The sequence below is a fragment of the Penaeus monodon genome, chromosome 37 (genome assembly GCF_015228065.2).
Source record: "Penaeus monodon isolate SGIC_2016 chromosome 37, NSTDA_Pmon_1, whole genome shotgun sequence".
Lineage (NCBI taxonomy): Eukaryota > Metazoa > Arthropoda > Malacostraca > Decapoda > Penaeidae > Penaeus > Penaeus monodon.
This window is the reverse complement of record NC_051422.1, coordinates 11,521,339-11,541,338: the sequence shown is the minus strand read 5'-3', so window position 1 is coordinate 11,541,338 and position 20,000 is coordinate 11,521,339. Positions and strand designations below refer to the sequence as shown.

The window sequence follows — 20,000 nt, the reverse complement described above, 5'->3', positions numbered from 1 at the left end:
AACAGGGAAGAGAAACAAGAGAAAGTGTAAGAGGGAGAATAACGATAATAATACGGTGCTGCAGTATGTGTGAGGTTGTGGGTTGGCGAGGAAGGTGTCGGTGGTTGAGGGTAAGAGAGTGGTTGGAGGGTTGCTGGGTGGGGGAGGGCAGGGAGGGAAGAAGGGGAGGGAAGAAGAGGAGGGAGAGGGAGGAGGGAGGAGGGAGGAGGGAGGAGGGAGGAGGAAGGAGGGAGGAGGGAGGAGATAGAGGGGGGAGGGAAGGGGAGGTGCGACTTGGCCAGGCCGGGGTGACGGTGGCGGCCTCTGGGTTTCGCTGGCCCACGCCGGGGCCTACCTACCTAACGCCCGGCCGATTTTGTGCACAAGGACAGTCAGAAATAAATAAATGAAAAACGAAAGAGAGAAAAAATGAGAATGAACAAGCAAAGAGACAAAAAAAAGAACAAACAAAGAAAAAAGACAAACGAAAAGACAAGAAAAAACATAAATGAACAAAAAAAAAAAAAAAAAAAAGATAATAAATGAACAAACGAAAAGAGGAAAAAAAATAACGAAAAGAGTACACAACAAGGAAGTACGTTACAACTATTCACCTTAACTCACACTACATCGTCAAGTAGATAATGATGAAACTATCCATCTACCAATCGATCGCCCTCATACAAGTGACTTCCAACCTACACAAGTAACAAATGGCAGTAAATAAATAAACAAGGAAACAATAAACACACGTATAAGGACACAATGAATAAACAAATAAATAATGTACAAAAATAAAGAAACATGCATTTATATAACAGCCAGAAAACCGACCTTCAGGAACGCAACACAACACTTTTCCAAGCCAAGCTCCAACCCTCACCCTGAACAAACAAACAAATAAAATAAAGCAATGATAAATAAGACATAACGAAGACGATAGATAATAGTGATAGTGAGAGGACTGACGATAATGCCATAAACAACAATACTGGTAACAATCGTCTGCGTATTATATCCATAAGACCTCCTTGCCCCCCCTCCTCGCCGTCCGTCCTCTCTCAACCCCTGCCCGAAATGAAACCACGCTGCTCCCTCTTCCCTCTCCCTTCTCCCTCCCTCCCTTCTCTTCCCTTCTGCCCTCCTTCCCTCCCCTCCCCTTCTACCCTTCCCCTTTCCCTTGATATCACTCCCTCGTCCCTGTCCCTTCCCCCTTTCCTGCGACCCATCTTCTTGACCTCCCTTTCCTGCGACCCATCTACCTTTACATCTCTCCGCTCCCTCCCTCCTTCCCCATCTACCTCTCCATCTCCCCCCCTCCCTCCTTCCTTCCCCATCTCCCCCTCTCCTTCCTTCACAAGATTTATTCGCCCTCATGGTGGCTCCTCTGCCCAAAATGAGCCGCATTTCGGGCGCTTCCGGTCGCTGTAAGAAGGGTGTAGAGAGGGGGAGAAGGAAGGAGGGAGGGAGAGGAGAGGAAGGAGGGAGGAAGGAGGGAGGAAGGGGGAAGGAAGGAAGGAAGGAAGAGAGGAAGGAAGGAAGGAAGGAAGAGAGGAAGGAAGGAAGGAAGAGAGGGAGGAAGGAAGGAAGGAACGAACGAAGGAAGGAGGGAGGATGGACGGTGAGGAAGAGGGAGAAGTAGGAGGGAGGGAGGGAGGAGGAAGAATATTGAGGAGGAGGAGGAGGAGGAGATAGGTGAAAGAAATGAAGATGAACATGGATGAAGTGAAGCGGAATACTGAGTAAAGGAAATAAGAATGAGAATGAAGTAGAAGAGAAAGGAGAGGTAGAAGACAAGGCAGAAGAGAAAAACGAGAGAGAAAAAATAATTGATTAAAAAAAAGAGTGAGCGATTAATAACTGATGAAAAAAAATATATGAAACTCGCAAAAGATGATAAATATCGGAGTAAATATTAAAGTAGGTGGAAAAGTGTACCAAAAACAAAACCAAATAAAGCGAGAAACTGAGCAGACAAAAACAAAGGAAATAATGAGAGGAGAGATGAATGGGAAACCAGCACACAACGAGAAAAAGAAACACAAGAAAAAACAAAGAAAGAAAGTGAGAAAGGAAAATTTACAAAGGGGAACAGTGGGAGGGACGGAGAAAAATATACGTCAAAGAAGACTTCAAGAACAAGAAACCAAGAGAAAGAGAGAAAGAGAGAAAGAGAGAGAGAGAAAGAGAGAGAGAGAGAGAGAGAGAGAGAGAGAGAGAGAGAGAGAGAGAGAGAGAGAGAGAGAGAGAGAGAGAGAGAGAGAGAGAGAGAGAGAGAGAGAGAGAGAGAGAGAGAGAGAGAGAGAGAAATAATAAAAGAAGAAACAGAGCAGTCAAATTAGCCAGCATGAACAAACTTGCCGTCACGCCTTCCTGCCCAAACTGCCACACATCTGGCACCGCTAAACTGCCCTCCTCCTCCTCTCCCTCCCCCTTCTCCTCCACCCCTTTCCAACTCTTAGCTCCTCCACCCTTCCGCCGCCCTTTTCCCCACCATTTCTATCGTCCTCTATCAACTCCTCCCTACCCCCCCCCAACCCCCATCCTACATCCCACACTCCCTCTTCCTCCCTCACATTCTCTCCCTCTCTTCCTCTCTCCCTTCCTCCTACACTCCCTCCCCTACTTTCCCATGCCTCTTGTGCCCTCTCTCCCCTTCTTCCCTTCTCCCTCCCTCTCTCTCCTTCTCCCCCCCCCTCAGCCAATCACCACCTCCAGGAGGCCGATTCGCTGCCGCGCTTGACCGCCTCTGGCCTCGTTCGCCCGGCCTCTTATCGACTCGGAAGGTTAACGAGTTTTAAGGTTTGACTTGACCCGAAAGAAACTCGAAACACGTGACACGCTGCCGCTTCTCTCTCTCTCTCTCTCTCTCTCTCTCTCTCTCTCTCTCTCTCTCTCTCTCTCTCTCTCTCTCTCTTCTCTGTTTTTTGTTCTTGAAATCTTCTTTCGCTTGTAAATAATTCTCCGTCTCTTTCTCACTCTCTCTTTCTCTTCCGCATTTCTTTCTCTTGTTCGTGCATTTTGGAACCGGACACGAAAGTTTTTTTGTGTGTCTTCTGTAACATCTTCATATACGAACGATAGCAGTCGTGCCAAATGTGAGGATAAAAATGTGTGTGTGTGTGTGTGTGTGTGTGTGTGTGTGTGTGTGTGTGTGTGTGTGTGTGTGCGTGTGCGTGCGTGCGTGCGTGTGCGTGTGTGTGTGTGTGTGTGTGTGTGTGTGTGTGTGTGTGTGTGTGTGTGTGTGTGTGTGTGTGTGTGTGTGCGCGCGTGCGTGTGCGCGTGTGAGTGCAAAACAACGAAATGAAACGTCTTTCCCAGACGCCTCCTTACCCCGTGTCCCAGGACCTAGCCAAACACAGGGGCACCCTAATGAGGCGGGGAAGCTGGCACCCTCCGCGGGCACGGGCACGGGGATAGGCCTACACTTATGGCACCCCCGAGAAAGGGAGAAAGGGGGAGAGGTAAAGTACCCCCCCCCTCCCTTTCACCCTAGCCCCCAGTATGCCTTCCGACCCTCTATCCCTCCTGACCTACTTCGGAGACCGCTTCCATTGGAGGGGGAGAGGGGTACTCGTGCCAAGAAAAATCGTTCGCTCAAACAACTTTCGAGAATTTCGAAAACCAGAAAGAAGAAACTCATCGCCGACGGAAGTGAAGTGAAATGAAAAATATATAAATGAAAATGAAACACAAAAACATAAAATCAAACATTTTCAAACGCAGAACCGAGAAGCAGGGAGCGGTTGAACGTACAAAGGCTCGCGGGAATTACAAGCAAACAAACGAGACGAGCCTTAGGCCGTTCCCAAGGTGTAGCATTTACGGGAGAGGGAGAGGGAGAGGGAGAGGGAGAGGGAAAGAGATAGAGAGAGGGGAGGGGGAGGGGGAGAGAGAGAGAGAGGGGAAGGGAGAGGGGAGAGAGGGAGAGGGAGAGGGAGAGGGGAGGGAGAGAGAGAGAGAGAGAGAGAGAGAGAGAGAGAGAGAGAGAGAGAGAGAGAGAGAGAGAGAGAGAGAGAGAGAGAGAGAGAAATATCCGTAGGCTGATCCCTTTGCAGATCACCTGGCCATCCCTGGACGTGCACGCTGACAAAGGAGAGCATGTGCGCGTGGGCGTGTGGGCGTGGGCATAAAAGTGTCGTGTACCGGTGGAGTCACACCGTCCCGAAACAGTAAACACATTCCCGATTGAAGGTCTGAGCGCTCCCACGTTCGAAGGCAAAAAAGGTACACACAAGAAAACACACATGCTAGGAAATACAGAGCGCATACACAAACAAAACACACACACACACACACACACACACACACACACACACACACACACACACACCACCACCACCAAAACAACAATAAACACAGAGCAAGCAAACAGACACAACCACAAGCACAAACAACAAACACAAGCAAAAATATTGAAAAAAAAAGAATCAGACGTCATGCTTCGGCGGCTGACGAAAGCACCCGAGAATATTTTCCAAACATCGGCACCGAAGTCAGCTGCCTATGACTCCGGGCTATTTAAATCAGCGTCCAGGGAGGAGGCGGGGCGGAAGGGGGAGAAAGGGAAAGAAGAAAGGAGAAGGGGAAGAGAGGGGAAGAGGGAAAGAGGAAGGAGGAAGAAGCAAGGGGAAGAGGAAGGAGGAAGGTGAAAGGGGAAGGGGGAAAGGGGAAGGGGGAAAGAGGAAGAAGAAAAGGGGAGGGAGGAAGGATGAAAAAGTGAAGGAGAAACGTGGAGAGGGAGAGAGGAAGAGCATAAATGGGTAGAGGAAAAGAGGGTGAGGGGAGAAAGGAAGTGGGGAAAGAAGAAAAAGTGGAAAAGGGAAAGAAGGGAAGGGGGAAGAAGAAGAAGAAGAAGAAGAAGAAGGAGGAGAAGGAGAAGGAGAAGGAGAAGGAGAAGGAGAAGAAGAAGGAGAAAGAGGAGAAGGAGGAGAAGGAGAAGGAGAAGAAGAACAAAGAGGAGGAAAATGAGAAGCAAAAGGAATACGGGGAGGGAGAGGAGGAGGATGCAATTTCTAGAACGTAAGACGCCATTTCTATTTATTTTTTCAGGTTTTCTGTCGTATCCTGTACCGAGGTTTAGGATGTCCTAACTAAATAGGATCACATGTCCTTCTACTCAGTGCTCCCATTTCCCGACCGCTTGTTACCCCAACCTAGGCCTATGTAACCTGTCGGGGGAAAAAGAAGGCCCATTAGCTCTGCCAAACTTGGTAAAGGTTAGGCCTCTCATTTTCTATCCTGCTTGTAAATAACATCACGGCCGTTGACGAACACATCATTTACCAATGCTGTACGTGGTTCTGAACTTGACATTTTGCTTTTGTTCCATGTGCGTGTTAACCTCATCCCCTCCCCTACATAGTAAGTTTCAAACAGGTACATGCTCGATGAAAGAGAGAGAGAGAGAGAGAGAGAGAGAGAGAGAGAGAGAGAGAGAGAGAGAGAGAGAGAGAGAGAGAGAGAGAGAGAGAGAGAGAGAGAGAGAGAGAGAGAGAGAGAGGCGTACAGACAGACAGACGAGAGAGAGACACACACACACACACACACACAAACAAACACACACACACACACACACACACACACACACACACACACACACACACACACACTTTTCGCACGAAGTCCCGGGAGAAAGCTTTCGTGAGGGAACCATCATCCGCCAGTGTAACCTTGTCACGAGCCCCTCACGCACACGCGCACTTTGACAAATGTGGAGCGAGAATTAAAGGTCTTGAAAAAGACTGTCGTGTGACACACAGGATCACGGCCGCTGATTATATACTCACTCCCTTACTCATATATTCACTGACTTATTCTTTTTCTCACTCATACATTCACTCACTCAATATTTCCCAATTGTGTATTAATTCACTGTCATTTACTCTCTCACTCACTCATTCTCGCTCTCATTTTTCTCCCTCTCGCTCACTCATTCTCCCTCTTTATCTCACTGCTTTACACAACCATCGCGCTGCTCTCGATTCGTCCCGTCCATACACGCTGGCAGACTTCGGGACAGTGAATGAGCGTCCGATTTGGGACTTTTCCCTTGGTGGCAAATCGGGTTCCCTCGCCCCTTCGCTTCCATGCTTTACACAAGTACCTAGCGCCGAGAGGTTCCCAGCCGTGAAACCCAAACACCGCCGACGTACAGGCGCATACTTGTATATCCGTTTCACTTTGCTTGGCGTTCTTAAGGGGCAGAGGTAGGTAATGCTGCCGGGGCCTGGAGGGACACGGGCTGACTGCAGGGGCGAGGAGGGAAGGGGAGGGAGGGAGGGAGGGGGGGAAGGGCGTGATGCCACGTGTAGCGTGTAGGTTGGCAGGTGTCCTCGACGGCGGCCAAGCCCACACCACTTCGTCAGCGGCGGAGCGGTTGCAACGACGTGCAGTGAGCGAAAGCTTGGGACACGGCGAGCGCTGCGCGGCGGTGTTACGAGCGTGTTGCCAGAGCAGCGCCGTTTATAGCTTGGCAGGATGCCCTGGGGCCTTGGCTTCGACGTGACCAAGGGTAACGTCGTCACCGCCTTGCACCACCCTTGTTGTCCAGGCCGCCAGGTCACGGGTCATTCCCGAGGCCACGGCGCCGACTCGCCAGGGGCCTCGGCCAGGCCTCGAGGCGGGCTCAGCAGCGGCCGGAGGGGAGTGGCGGCCCGGGGCGGCGTGCAACATGACAAAACACGACGGGCGCCGCTTCCTCGCAGCCAGACGACGGAAGCTGCCGCCCCCCTCACACACCCGGGCTAAGAAAAGACCAGACACTCTAAACGTTTCGGTATGCAATGACAAGCACGCCTGGTAACGCGACCCCGCCATGCACGTCCCGAGAAAGCACGCATGACACCGTATCCATGCAACTGCCCTGCAACTGCCCTGCATCGTGTGGTCACCTGACACGACCTCGCATTATGCCCACAGCCCCACACTCGAGCTGGCACAAGGAACGGCACTTGTCGCCGTGCCCTGGGAAGGAGCGCGGGCCATCCCGAGGCATGGACAGGGAGGGCGTGGGAGGAGGAGGGGCGTGTTTACATCAAGACCTACAGGCGAGGGGAAGAAGCTGACGAGGTAGCGAAGACAGTATACCTCCCGGTCACCCCCCACCCACCCCTTTCTTCCCGGACCAAGAATCAGAGCAGTGCCTTCACGCCACCCTCTCCCTCTCTCCCTCCCTCTCATTCCCTTCCTTGGCCCCGATGTCAGAACAGTGCCTGCCTGCCACCCCCTTCCCCCTCCCCCCTCAGACCCAGCGTGAGTACCTCCGCGTGGGTGTGAGAGAGTACTTATGGCAACCTAATGACTCCAGATGTGGATCGCTGGTAGCCGCAGCACTACCACCAGGAGGCTCCGGAACCCACACCCTACACCCTTTAACCCTCAGCATTAAGGACGAAGATCCGGTGGCAATGCCGAAGCAGCGGGGGAGGGGAAAGGGGCTTGCGACTTGAGACAAAGAGGGCTTGGAGAGGCATAAGCGAGAGGATGAGAAAGAGAAAGAGATAGAGAAAGAAAGAGAAAGAGAAAGAGAAAGAAGGGAAAAGAGAAGGAAGATGAGAAAGAGAAAGACAGGGCCAGGGCAGGAGGGAGGGATTTTTTTCTATCGAATAAGAAAAAAAAAAAATATATATATATATATATATATATATATTACATTAGTTACAATAGGGGGAGGAGAGGGAGGGAGGGAGGGAGGGAGGGAGGGAGGGAGGGAGAAAAAAGAAAGGCGAGAGGGAGACCCACCAGCCAGCCACCGGAAGTAGGGTGTGGGTGGGTAGGGGGGGGGATCAAGTTACCCGGGGCACGAGAAGAAAGAGGGGGGAAAGGTGGGAGGGGGGGGCGCTTGCGAGGGGCAGAGGGACACGCTCTGCCCCCTCAGCTGCCCCTTCGGCGCAGCGGGAGGAGAGAACAGTCCCTCCGCCCGCCCGCCCACCGCCCGCCGCCCAAGCCCCCAGGGTTCGGAGGGAAGTTCGTGCGGTGGCGACGCCGTGGCCGCCGGCAGGAGAGCCTCCAGCGCACCTGCATGATACCTGCTAGTGATTGGTCGGAAGTCACACGGCGGGGAGGTGGCGATTGGTCGGCGGGGCGGTGGGCGGCGAGTGTTCCGGATGGGCGCGCTTGGCCAGCCACGGGCGAGGGAGGGGGCGCCCCGGGGCCTGCGGGACCCCGCCACCGTGACGGGCCTTCACCTGTCGCCGTCACGCTCACGTCTGGCCTACACGCCCGCACGCCCGCACGCGTCCCCTCGCCGCCCACCGCCCATAGCTCACGGCCTAACAGTCACTCGGTCTTGGGAAGCAACTGATTAACTCGCACGGACTCATTAATTCGCGCATCTCACTCACTCCGTAATGAGCCCTACCTGCGCTCCTCTGGCCAGCGCAACCTCAAGCTCAAACCAAACAAAAAGGCCTCAGTGATAAAAAAAGAAAAACAAAAACATCCATAAAGCAAAATAAACGCCGACCCTTCCCAACGCCTCGTCCAGTCCGCAACAAACAACGACAAGACAAAAGTAGATCAGTCCAACGACTTTTACAGGTCGGAGACGGTAATACAAGAACAAACTTCCGCGATGATGCTCAGCAGATAGGAACTAAGAGGGGACGGAGGGAGGGAGGGAAGGAAAGGGGGAGTAGGAAGGAGGGAGGGAGAGGGGGGATAGGAAGGAGGGAGGGAGAGAAGGGAAAGGAGGGAGTAGGAGGGAGAGGGAGGAAGGAACAAGTGAGTGAGAGAAAGGCGAGAGAGAGTGAGACCGAGACAGACAGAGATAAGTACACTTGTGGTCCAATCAACATGAAGTTCATCCTGCTGCTTGAAAGAAAAGGACCCGTCTACAATTGGCGGCGGAGAACAAACCTTCAACAGCCCAATGGCACTACAGGAGAGAAGGGGGGGGGGTGTAATGCGGGGAAGGGAAGAGGAGTGGGGGGATGGCGGGGAAAGGAGAGGGAATGAGGAGAGGAAAGCAGAGGAGGAGGGGAATGAGGAGAGGAAAGCAGAGAAGAGGAATGAGGAGAGGAAAGCAGATGAGGAAGGGGAGGAGGAGAGGGAAGTAGGGGGGTGGAGAGGAAAGGGAATGACAGGAGGAGAGGAATGGGAATGACAGGAGGAGAGGAATGACAGGAGGAGAGGGAACAAGTGGGGGGAAGAAGAGAATGGGGGAAGTGAATGAATGAAGGAAAAGGAGTGGAATGGAGGGTAGAGTACTTCTTATTTTCGAATAGGAGAGAGCCCCGTAGTCTGGCTGCCTCTCCATCGTTCCGCGTCGGGGGAACAAGTCGATATCACACCGAAATCGGATAGGCGACATACAAATACCTATCTATCCTCTCGCTATCCGGCACCTCTCCTACATCAAACGTTACACCTTTAGTCCTCATGCACAACCACATACTTGCCTACCTTATCCTATCTGCATCTTAATTCGCGAGTCTCGAAAACACGCGTAACCTATTCCGGGCCTCCCCCAGCATACCCTAACGTGCCCCAGCATACCCTATAGTCCCTACCGCACTAACCCCTTACCCCCTTATCCCCATCCCCCCTCGGAACGTACCCTACACGCGCAGAAAATGCCCAGCCGTCGCCCAAGGAATGCATCGGTGTCCTAGACGCAAGGAACGGGAGGAGTTCAAGGGATGAGGGGGGGGATCGGTGGCCCTACGAGTGTGTTTGTGTTTGAGAGAGATCAGGTGACGGAAGGTAAGAGCGATGAGGGGGGGGGGGTTAAAGTGTGTGTGTGTGTGTGTGTGTGTGTGTGTGTGTGTGTGTGTGTGTGTGTGTGTGTGTGTGTGTGTGTGTGTGTGTGTGTGTGCGCGTGTGTGTGTTAGTGCGTGCGCACGTGCGAATGGGAAGGATGTCCTCTTGAGAGTACCTGGCGACACCGTGCTAATGATAGCGTGATGGACAGTCCGCATTGATCCTAGGCCAGGTAGGGCCCAATCGATATCTCGCGACCCTAGATGGTGTGGCCCTTCCACAGTGCTTCCTGTGGGCCGGGGCCCACTCTCATTCACCCACTCACTCACTCACTCATTCATTCATTCGCCCACTCACATTCGCTCACATGTGTGCACAGGAAGTGGGAGGGAGGGTAATTGAGGACGTGTGTAAGTGTATGTGTGAGACTGTGTGTGTGGTGTTGTGCGTGTGAATGAGTGAATGTACAAGTGGACACAACTTGTGTGCAAATGTTTTTTTTACAAAAATGTGTATGTACATGTCCTTTAGCAATGGTGCCTCCAAGTCCTCCCCACCCCCCGTGCATGCGAGCGTGCGAGAGCATCATGCCCTTCCCGGCCCGTCGCCTCCCCGGGGGCCGGCCAGACTGCAGTCGCCGGTAATGTCAGCCGCATCCCGTATTCCGCGCGAGGAGTCGGTCCGGCGGTCATTAAAAATACAAGGAAGAAACGTTACACCGCGGAAGCCACCTCTTGATTTACCGCCGCGTCGCCTGAGTGAAGGCAATAACAATACGTCTCGAGATCAAGTAAAAGGGCTCATGAATCCGACGGTTAGCTTTTCGTTTGAATACGTGATTGCTGGGGAGGAGGAAGGAAGGGGAGGGGGAGGGAAATAGGGAGGGAAGGGAGAGGAAGACTGGGAGGGAAGGGAGGAAGACAGGTTGCGAAGGGGGAGAGGGTGAGGGAAGGCAAAGGGGAAGGGAAGGGGGGAGAGTGGTGGGAAGGGGAAGGGGGTGAGAGTGGTGGGAAGGGGGGGGTGAGAGTGGTGGGAAGGGGGGGTGAGAGTGGTGGGAAGGGGGGGTGAGAGTGGTGGGAAGGGGGGGGGAGAGTGGTGGGAAGGCAAAGGGGGAAGGAAGGAAAGGGGTGGGGAGAAGAGAGGGCAAAGCAGAGGGAAGGGGAGGGGGAGATGAGAAGAGGAGGAGGAAAGAGGAGAAAGGGAAGGAGAGAGGGGGCAGAAGAGGTTAAGTGGATTGAAGCAAGAAAGGGGAAAGGGGAAGAAGGAAGGAAAAGATGATTAAGAAAAAAACGCGAAAGGGAGGAAGTGCGCCACTACAAATGATCAAAACTTAATCAACCCCCAAAAAATAAAAAATAAAAAATCCAATGCATAAATTCAAGTCAGCTTCTCAAAATTCAAGCAGACTAACAGGTGCTTATTCGAGCGCGTCCTCGGAGCGCGTGCGAAAGATATATGGGCGCAGCGCAAGGCCTCGCGCTCCCTTTGAAGGCGGAGAGATTGATTGCCAATACATCAAGTCATCGTTTAGTCAGCTCCTTGTGCCGCTGCCTTCATAGCCACGCTCAAGGCTGGACGACGGCGCCGGACGCTGGGACGTGTCGAGACGCCGGGGTCGGCTCCGCTCGTCTGCCTCCGTCCGCCTCCCTCGCGCGGAGGAGGCGGCGGGGGAAGGCGAGGGACTAATGGGCCGGGGTTATGAGAAGTAATTAGGCGGTGTAATGAGGAGGACGAAGGAGAAGACCTAATGAATGGGACTGAAGCGAAGAACAAGGCGGAGGGACTTACCTGTAAACCTGGGTAACGTGGCGACTAGGAGGAGGAGTAAAGTGAGTATCGAGGAGTACGAGGGCATGCTGCTCCTCGACCTGGACGATGTGGGCGCGGGTGTGCGGGTGGGCGCGAGCGCGGGGCAAGGGCACTGGTGGGCGGCGGGGGGCGGGCTGGCTGCGGCTGGTGGGCCTGCACTGCCCCCACTGTCCATAACGCTACAGTCCTGACACTGCCCACCACACTGGCACCTGCCCCACCACCGCCGCCACCGCCACCACCCTGGAGGGGCCCGCCACCGACACGCCTCCTGAAGCTGCTGCTGCTGCTGGCCCTCGCGGCGCCCCGCCGAAGCCTCGCCCTGCGACGCCACTCCTCCGCAGCCCTCACAACACGCACAGTGCTGCTGCTGCTCCTGACGCTGGTGGAGGGGGAGGTGGTGGAAGTGTTGACGTCTGCTGTCGCTCACGCTGGCGTCCACGCTGCATCGTCGCCAACAGTCTGAAAGGAGGAAAGGTGGTCACGCGAGGCTCGCTCGGGGACGGCGGGGAGGGGGGGAAACCCGAGCAGGACCACCGAGGAGGAGGGAACGGAGGGAAGGGACATCGCCGAGGCCTCGCCCCTCCAGGCGGAAGGTCTGGAGTGGGGGGCTGCTGCCGGGGCTGCAACGCACACTGCACTTGCAACAGCCTGGTGCAACTCCGCCTGCCTGGGAGTGGGGGGCGCCGCCGCTCCAAAATAGCGGCTGCCTGGCTCGTGCCCGGATGACGTCACGCTCTCAACGCCCTCCGCTGCCTCCGGCCCCATGCCCCGCCCCCGCCCCCTCGCGATTCTATGCAAGCGATGGCGGCGGCGGAGACGTCGGAGGAGGAAACGCATTCACTTGATGGCCAGCGAAGGCCCGGGCGGGGAATGGCCAAGGACGCACGCTAGCACCCCCGCCCCTCCCCCCGGACCAGTAGCTACAGACCGCGTGGCTCTGCTGGACCCCCCCCCCCTACCCAGCCTCCTCCCGTTCCGTACTAGCCGCTTCCAGAGTTCAAAGGCGAATGTTAAGTATATCCTTTATGTATTCTTAACACCGCCCAACATATAAAAAATAAAATACAACAAATACAAAAAATGCTAATCCCTCTCTCCTTCCCTAAACACTCAAATTCCCCTCAAAATATTAAGACGTGTGTCTAGTAACATGCAAGGAAGTATACATTTTTCGCTATTTTCAGCCGGCCCACACACACGCGCACCGCCCATGCACATAAACACAAGCACATACAGACAGTTGAACAGAAATATAAAAAAAAATCAAGCTTTAACAAGATGAATGGGGGAAAAAAAGAAAAGAAAATCCTTAATATGAAACAAACACCTTGTTCTTCTTACGACCCACCTCCTCTAGAGCCAGCCACCGCCCAACGGATGCCCACTACCGGATGCCCTGCCAGATACCCAACAACGCCCACGCCCTCGTCGTTCGCTCTGCGCGGGACCTTGCTTATGCACACACACTACGCCCGTAAACCCAAGCACAACCTGATACCGGTGTCTTTTTCCTAAGCTCCAACAAGACACTTTTTCGAGCCCTTTCTATGCTCCCGGAACAGATCTGATACACATGCCGTCTCGCCCTCCCTTACACACAACTACCGTGGGTTTCCGCTCCACTTGGCTTTCGACGTAGAGGGGAAAAAGAGGCGAAGAAGTGACGAAAAGGGGGAAAGACCGAAGCAAGATGGAAGGGAACGCAATGCGATCTAACTATTTCAGTAAAACCAACACGGCAGACGAATTCCGAGCAAGCAGCGGCTCCCATAACGACGTGTTTACGAGGGGAAAGTGGGTCTCTTGCCCTTCTTGCCTCTTCTCTTCTTTCCCATTCCTAGCCTTTCCCTCCACTTCCCACACCCGGGGGAGCGGGTTGGATGAAATGGACGAAAATGAATGCGGGAAAGACAATGGCCAGAAAAACACGTGAATCTATAGCAATAACTCAATCAATCAATCAATCTCTTGTCCAGAACAACCAATCCATCTAGCCATCTCTCTCGTATCTATAACAATCAACCATTCAATCTATCAGGCTCATTATCCACCCATGCCCTCCTTTCCCCATCTCTTTCACCAAAACCGACTCGAACTCCCCAACCCATCCCCATCTGCACCCCCACCCCCATCGGTGCAGCTGGAGTCAGACGCAGGAACTGTTGACGCGGCGACAGCGGCACTAACGAGATTATGCGACGGGCGCTGCTGCCGCTGCTGGCCGTCGCGCCGTCACAGGACAGTACTCGCGAAGGACATCTCTGGCCGCCTTCCCGTCTGGTGAGGGAAGGGGTAGAGGGGTACAGGGTACAGAAGAGAGGGAGGGAGAGAGGGGACAGAGGGGAAGGAAGGAGAAAAGGGGACAGAGGGGGAAGAGGGAACAAGAGAAGTAGAGAAAGACGAGAGATCGGAAGGACAGGGAAAAAGACAGAAAACAGACGCAGGCAGACGGGGCGAGGGAAGACGTTTGCTTGTAAAATAAAAGCCACGGCGCCGCCACAACAACGCGTCTGTTCACGAAAGAGAGAGGGAGAGAGAGGGAGAGAGAGAGAGAGAGAGAGAGAGAGAGAGAGAGAGAGAGAGAGAGAGAGAGAGAGAGAGAGAGAGAGAGACAGAGAGAATCTCAAAACGTTTAATAACCCCCCCACCTCTCGGCGATAAACGTTCCTTCCAACTGAGCAAACCAGTACAAAAAAATAAAAAATAAAAAAATAAAAAATACAACAACAATCCCCCTTAAACAAGTAAAAAGGAAATCCAAAGAGCCAGCGTAATGCCATTAACACGCCACTTCCCCTAACATGGTCAGAGCGCGTTTGAACCCAAGCCCCAAACATGGACGCTGCAGATCCGGGTAGAAATCGTCTCGCCGGACCGCTCGTACTCGCTTGCGCGTGCATGAGTGCGTGCGTGTGCGAAATATCCGTGCGTGTATGCGTGCGAGCTTGCGGGCTTTCAAGCGAGTGTCCGTGCGTGCGTGCGCGGGTGTATATATACGCGCGTCTGGCCAGCTTATCGGAAGTGACGCCACAGAGGGAAGCGCAAGCAAGCAGGCAAACAGTCGCAGCAGTGTGCCTGCAGTATTCGGGAGTCATCCCCCCGGCCGCCCGCCACGAAGGCCCCCGCCCGCACCGCCCACCACGGGCGTGTGAGAGAAGGAAGATGCGGACGTGGGCGGAATACGTTAAGGCCGCCCGATGCCCGCTCAGTGACGGTGAGAGAGACCATGCGTGTGTATGCGAGAGAGCGTAGTGCACGTGCGTGTGCGTGTATGTTCATTTGCGTGCGCGTGTATTTCCGCGCGCGCGTGCGTGCGTGTGTGTGTGTGTGTGTGTTACCCACGCAGGTACCATGATAAAACAACGACATATTCAAGTAGCGGAAAGTAAACTACTTAGGCTATATAAACCAAGAAAGTTGCGATTACAAAAGAAAACATAAAAATGACACGACACTCTCCTCCCCTCCCCTCCCCCTCACCCTAAAACTCTTTTGCCTCCGCCTTCGCGAACTTTCTCCCTGTGATGACTAGGGGGTGGGGGAAGGGGGGAAGGGGAAAGGAGGGGGGAGGCGCACAGGGCCGTTTGCCTGCCTTGCCGCGCCTAGGTTGCTTCGCCTAGCCCATCTTACCTTGGCATTTGACACTGGCACCGAATCCCCCCCACCTCCCCCTCCCCCTCCCAGTTCTCCCCAACCCTACCCTACCATCTTGCTCCTGCCCCTCCCCCTCCCCCTCCCCTCACTTTACTCCGTTCACTGCCTGCCCAGACGCGAAGCTACGAGCACGTACGCACACACGCACACGCGCGCAACAAAACACATCGGGTCTCGTGTGTAAACATGGAAGACCGAATTAATTTCTATCCCTCTATCTCTCTCTCGCTCTCTTCTTTTGTCTGTATGCCTCACTCACTATCACTATCTACCTGTCCATCTACCTGTAATTATCCAATACATCCTTCCTATTCACATAATATCTGTCTCCACCCATCCATCTATCTATCTTTCAGGCCATCCATCTATCCATCTGTTTGTCTGCCTGTCTGAATTCGACGCCCGCCGTCAATGTCGTCAAGTGAGGCGCTGCACTGTAACCACGAGCTAAAAAGCAACAGGAAAAACGTCTCGACAAACACTGCGGGCCGTACCGCTACGAGGAGGGAATGGGGGAGGGGAATGGGGTGGAGGGAATGAGGAGGAGGGAATGGAGAGGGGGGGATGGGGAGGCAGAGGAGGGAGGAATAATTAGGAGAGAATGAGGGAGGGGGGCAGTGTAGGGGAGGGGGAAGTACAGTGGGGGGAGAGAAAAGAGAGGGGGTGCAGGGGGTGCAAAGGAAATGTGTGAGAAGGGGAGAAGGGAGAAAACTGGGGAAAAGGAGGGAGGAGGAGGGGAGAAGGGAGAGAATAGGGGGAAAGGGGGGAGGAGGAAGGGGAAAAAGAGAGAGGAAGAGAAAGATACTAAAAACGACGATGCTAAAAAATAACTTACAGTACCGGTATTCCTACCCGTCTAAGAAACAAGTAACATTTATATAAATTACCTCATTATAATCTCGCAGTCGACGTACGGAGTGTGATAAGGGGAGGGGATAAGAGGAGGGAGGAGGGGAAAGGTAGCGAGAAGAGGGAAGGAGAAGGGTATGAAATGGAAGGGAGTGGGAAGGAAGAGGGAAGGGGGAGGGAATGGCGATGAAAAGAGAGTAAGGGAACGAAGGAAGGGTCAAGGAAAGGGGAAAAAGAATAAGGAGAGAAGGGGAAAGAAGAGGGGGGGGGGGAGTCGACCACGGCAGTACTGTGCAGAAAACAAATGCGTAAGTAGGGCGGATTTACAACCGCGGGAGCACAAGACCAGCTCCCTGTCTGCAATCCTACGGCTCTGCAACTCGCTCACAGCTCGCACATTTTACAGCTTAGCTCGTAAGGGCCGTCTATCGACCACATCTATCCATCTATCAGTGTTCTTTTATCTCTTTATAGCTGTCTATCCTGTCTATCCACAAGCAGCTCTATTGTTATTCATCCCATCTATCCTTTGTAGCTAGGCCTACATTTTTAACATTTTCTTTAACTCGGTCTATTAAAGGGACCAAGCATCTACCATCTACTCAACGGCCGGATTCAATAACAAATGTTTCCTCTTTAATCATCGTCGGTCCTCTTACTTACAAAGCCTCTTAAGTGTCATACTCGACGCCATATTTGTACTTTTAAAGAGATGAGGGAAATGGGGAGCACCGGTAAGATTTCACATCCCGTATCTAACGCAACATTTCTTCTATTACGTGACTCACAGAGTAAATAAAACATGATGATGATTAATGATGGCAATGATGATGATGGTGATAATGATGGTCATGATGATGGTGATAGCAATGAAGATAGTATTGATGATGGTGAATATATATTTTAGCTAAACTTCAAAATTTATTTGAAGGCAAAATTCTACATGAACCAAAAGAAAAGTGTATATATCGCAAACATTTGAATAACGACGTTCGCGTGTGTTATCTATGTGAGCCAAGAAGATATTACGGCGCTTGTCTCAGGACCTACAGGTGGGAAGGGCATCAAATTCCACACAAAACAACTTAGATAACATACAGCAAAAGCTAACCATAAAAAACCCTTCGTTATTTCCAAATTTTATATTTTTCCAACCAACCTATCTCTCTGTTTATCCATCCATCTATCCACTGATTCATCATCACTGCTTGGGACGACGTGGTCTTTCCCGCGGGGTCGTTCCCGGCCACGACAGTCACAACACGAAATCAATACGCGAGCAAATCATCTTCAAACAAGAGTACAATTTACGAGCCGGCTGTATTATTCACTCTCTTTCCATGTTTATATGTGCATTTCTTTAATTCTTTTTATCACTTGAGTTTAAATAGCCGTGCACACATTTCACGCATCAAAAGAACAGGTCAGTCCGCGCATGCTAATCACCCCACAACCCCCCCAAAAAAGTACGCAATCACGCTATTACTCTTATTGCCATAATTTTTTTCTCCTTTATTCTTTTTTCATATTTTTTTTCACTATACTTATCAATGAATCCACGGCCTACACACGCGCAATAACGCCCCCCCCCCCGCCATTCCCTAAATAGTCTTTTCACAAACACTTAAATTCCACCAAATTTCCAGACTGGCTACTGACGTGAATTGGCCACTTATAAAAGTACCTCCGCCACAGGCACTTTGTCGGGGGTCTTGCAACGTGCACGAATGTCGGTTACTCGCCAATTCTTTGGTCTTTTTGGGTGTGGTGGATTGATGGATGAAAAGAGGGGGGAGAGGGAAGGGAGGGGGGAGAGGGAAGGGAAGGGGAAAGGGGAAAGGGGAAAGGGGAAGGAAGGGAGGTAAAGAGAGAGAGAGAGAGAGTGCCAATCCCAATCCCATCCACACATTCGAAGGCGCCTACGAATCCACACCGACAAGTGGCGCTGCGGGGAACAATACGTCCCCGGCAACAACACAAGTCGTTCAAAATTCCTCTCCCTCAGTCGGCACTCCCGTTCCGTTCGGAGAGAACGGCAGGCTCACAGCGAAGGCCGCCACAACACGTCCCGCACTCCCTTCCCCTCCCTCTCTTCTATCCCGTCTCTCCTATCCCCCTCCCCTCCCCTCCCCCTCCTTCCTCTCCCTTCTCTCTGCTCGTCTCTCCTCCCCCTCCCCTCTCCCTTCCACCTACCTACCTCCCTCCTCTCCTTCCCTCCCCCCTCCACCTACCTACCTACCTACCTACCTCCTCTCCTCTCCCCTCCCCTCATTTCCCCACAACCAGGCCGCCCGACACGCCCCTAACGTCATGTTACGAGAGGAGATGAGAGGTGAGAAGAGCGAACCGAAAAGAGAGGGAATTGAGAGAGCGAGGAAAGAAAGGAGAGAGAGAGAGGGGGGGGGGAGAGAGAGGGAGAGAGAGAGAGAGAGAGAGAGAGAGAGAGAGAGAGAGAGAGAGAGAGAGAGAGAGAGAGAGAGAGAGAGAGAGAGAGAGAGAGAGAGAGAGAGAGAGAGAGACCCCTCGGGTGCCAGACAGTCGGAGCAAAAGAGAGAGAGGGGGGGGGGGGCATAAAAAGAGGAAAGGGGATTTCAATGTTAGAAGACCAAATATAACCCGCGGGGCACACACTCCGGAGTTCGCAAGAGAGAAATAGCGGCTTGCCAAACTATGCAAAGACCATCGTCTCCTCCTCCGCCGTCGTCGTCGCCGCCGCCGCCGCCGCCGCCGCCGCCGCCGCCGCCCTTGCCGCCATCGTCGTCATCGACACCGACTGTTTGAGCGCCTTCCCCTCCCCATCGTCCGTCTGTGTTCCCTGTCACCCCCTCTCCCTATCCCCTCATCCCCCTACTGTTCTTTTCAAGCCGACAGATGAATGGGGGGAGGGGAGACACACGAGCGCGTTTGATCTGAACGGCGGAGGCGCGGGCGGCGGCGGCGGCGACGGAGGGAGCTCAAGTGCGGAATTCGCCGGGAATGGTATGCGGGGGACGACGGCGTCATCACAGAATGGGATCATCGTGGCGGCGCCCGGCGAGAGGCTCCTCAAAGACAGACACCTTCTAGACACTTCAAAGCCAGATCCAAGACACATTTAAGAGAGCGGAAGGAGTTAATACAGTCCTTGATGGCTCCTAAACTCGGCCAAACGACGGGGGGAATGTGGGGGGCTGGGATCGCGCTCGTCTGTCTAATCCTATCGCATCATATACATGTATATATCGCCCATCCTATCCCATTCTTTCCATCCCATCCCGTCCCATCCCACCCTCTCCCATCCCACCCTATCCTCTGGCACATCCTTAACCTCGCCCAAGGCATCCTTAAAATGTCACGCGGCCGTCCAGTCGTCTGGATAGGAAGTATGATCGATCGATAGGTGGGTGGGGCGGGGGTGGGAGGAAAAGAGAGGAAGAAATGAGGGGGAATAAAGAGGGGGAGCAGAAGAGAGAGAAGGAAGTATGGAAGGGGTAGGGGTAGGGGTAGGGGTAGGGGTAGGGGTAGGGGAGGGGAAGAGAGAAAGAGAAAGAGAAAGAGAGAGAGAGAGATAAAGGGAGAGACAGAGACAGAGAGAGAGGGGGAAGGTTATATATGGTAGAGTTATCGAGACAATAAAAAAATTAAAAATAAGTAAATAATAAAATATAAGCACAGGTAACAGTAAGATGACGGTGGGGGGGGGGGGCTTAGTAACTGAGCCGTTGAAAGAAATGAGAGAAAGGAAAGTGGAAGAAGAAGAAGAAGAAGAAGAAGAAAAGAAGAAGAAGAAGAAGAAGAAGAAGAAGAGGTGTGTGTGCGTGTATGTGTGCGTGTGACGGTTTGTGAGTGAGGGATTTGACGTAACCGTGGGAAGACCTTGCGGGCACTGGCGGCCAAGAGACACAGTTTCCCCCTCAGCACCACTACCACCTCCATCGCCGCCGCTACACTTCCACTTCCACTGCCGCCGCCGCCGCCACCACCTCCTCTTATAGCCGCCATCGCCACCACCACCACACTACCTT

At 53.1% G+C, this 20,000-nt stretch overlaps 1 protein-coding gene across 4 annotated transcripts in view; it reads right to left on the bottom strand.

Annotated features, from left to right (window-relative positions):
• The window catches only part of LOC119596111 (protein spitz-like), an 81,216-nt gene that overhangs the window by 52,126 nt on the left and 9,090 nt on the right, over positions 1 to 20,000 (bottom strand). For 3 of the 4 annotated variants that reach the window (XM_037945255.1, XM_037945256.1, XM_037945258.1), the window contains one exon: positions 11,470 to 11,952. In XM_037945255.1, the coding sequence (XP_037801183.1) occupies positions 11,470 to 11,952 (483 nt within the window). Of the gene's footprint in view, positions 1 to 11,469; positions 11,953 to 12,027; positions 12,140 to 20,000 lie in introns of those variants that run through there. The other variant, XM_037945257.1, reaches the window with a different exon arrangement.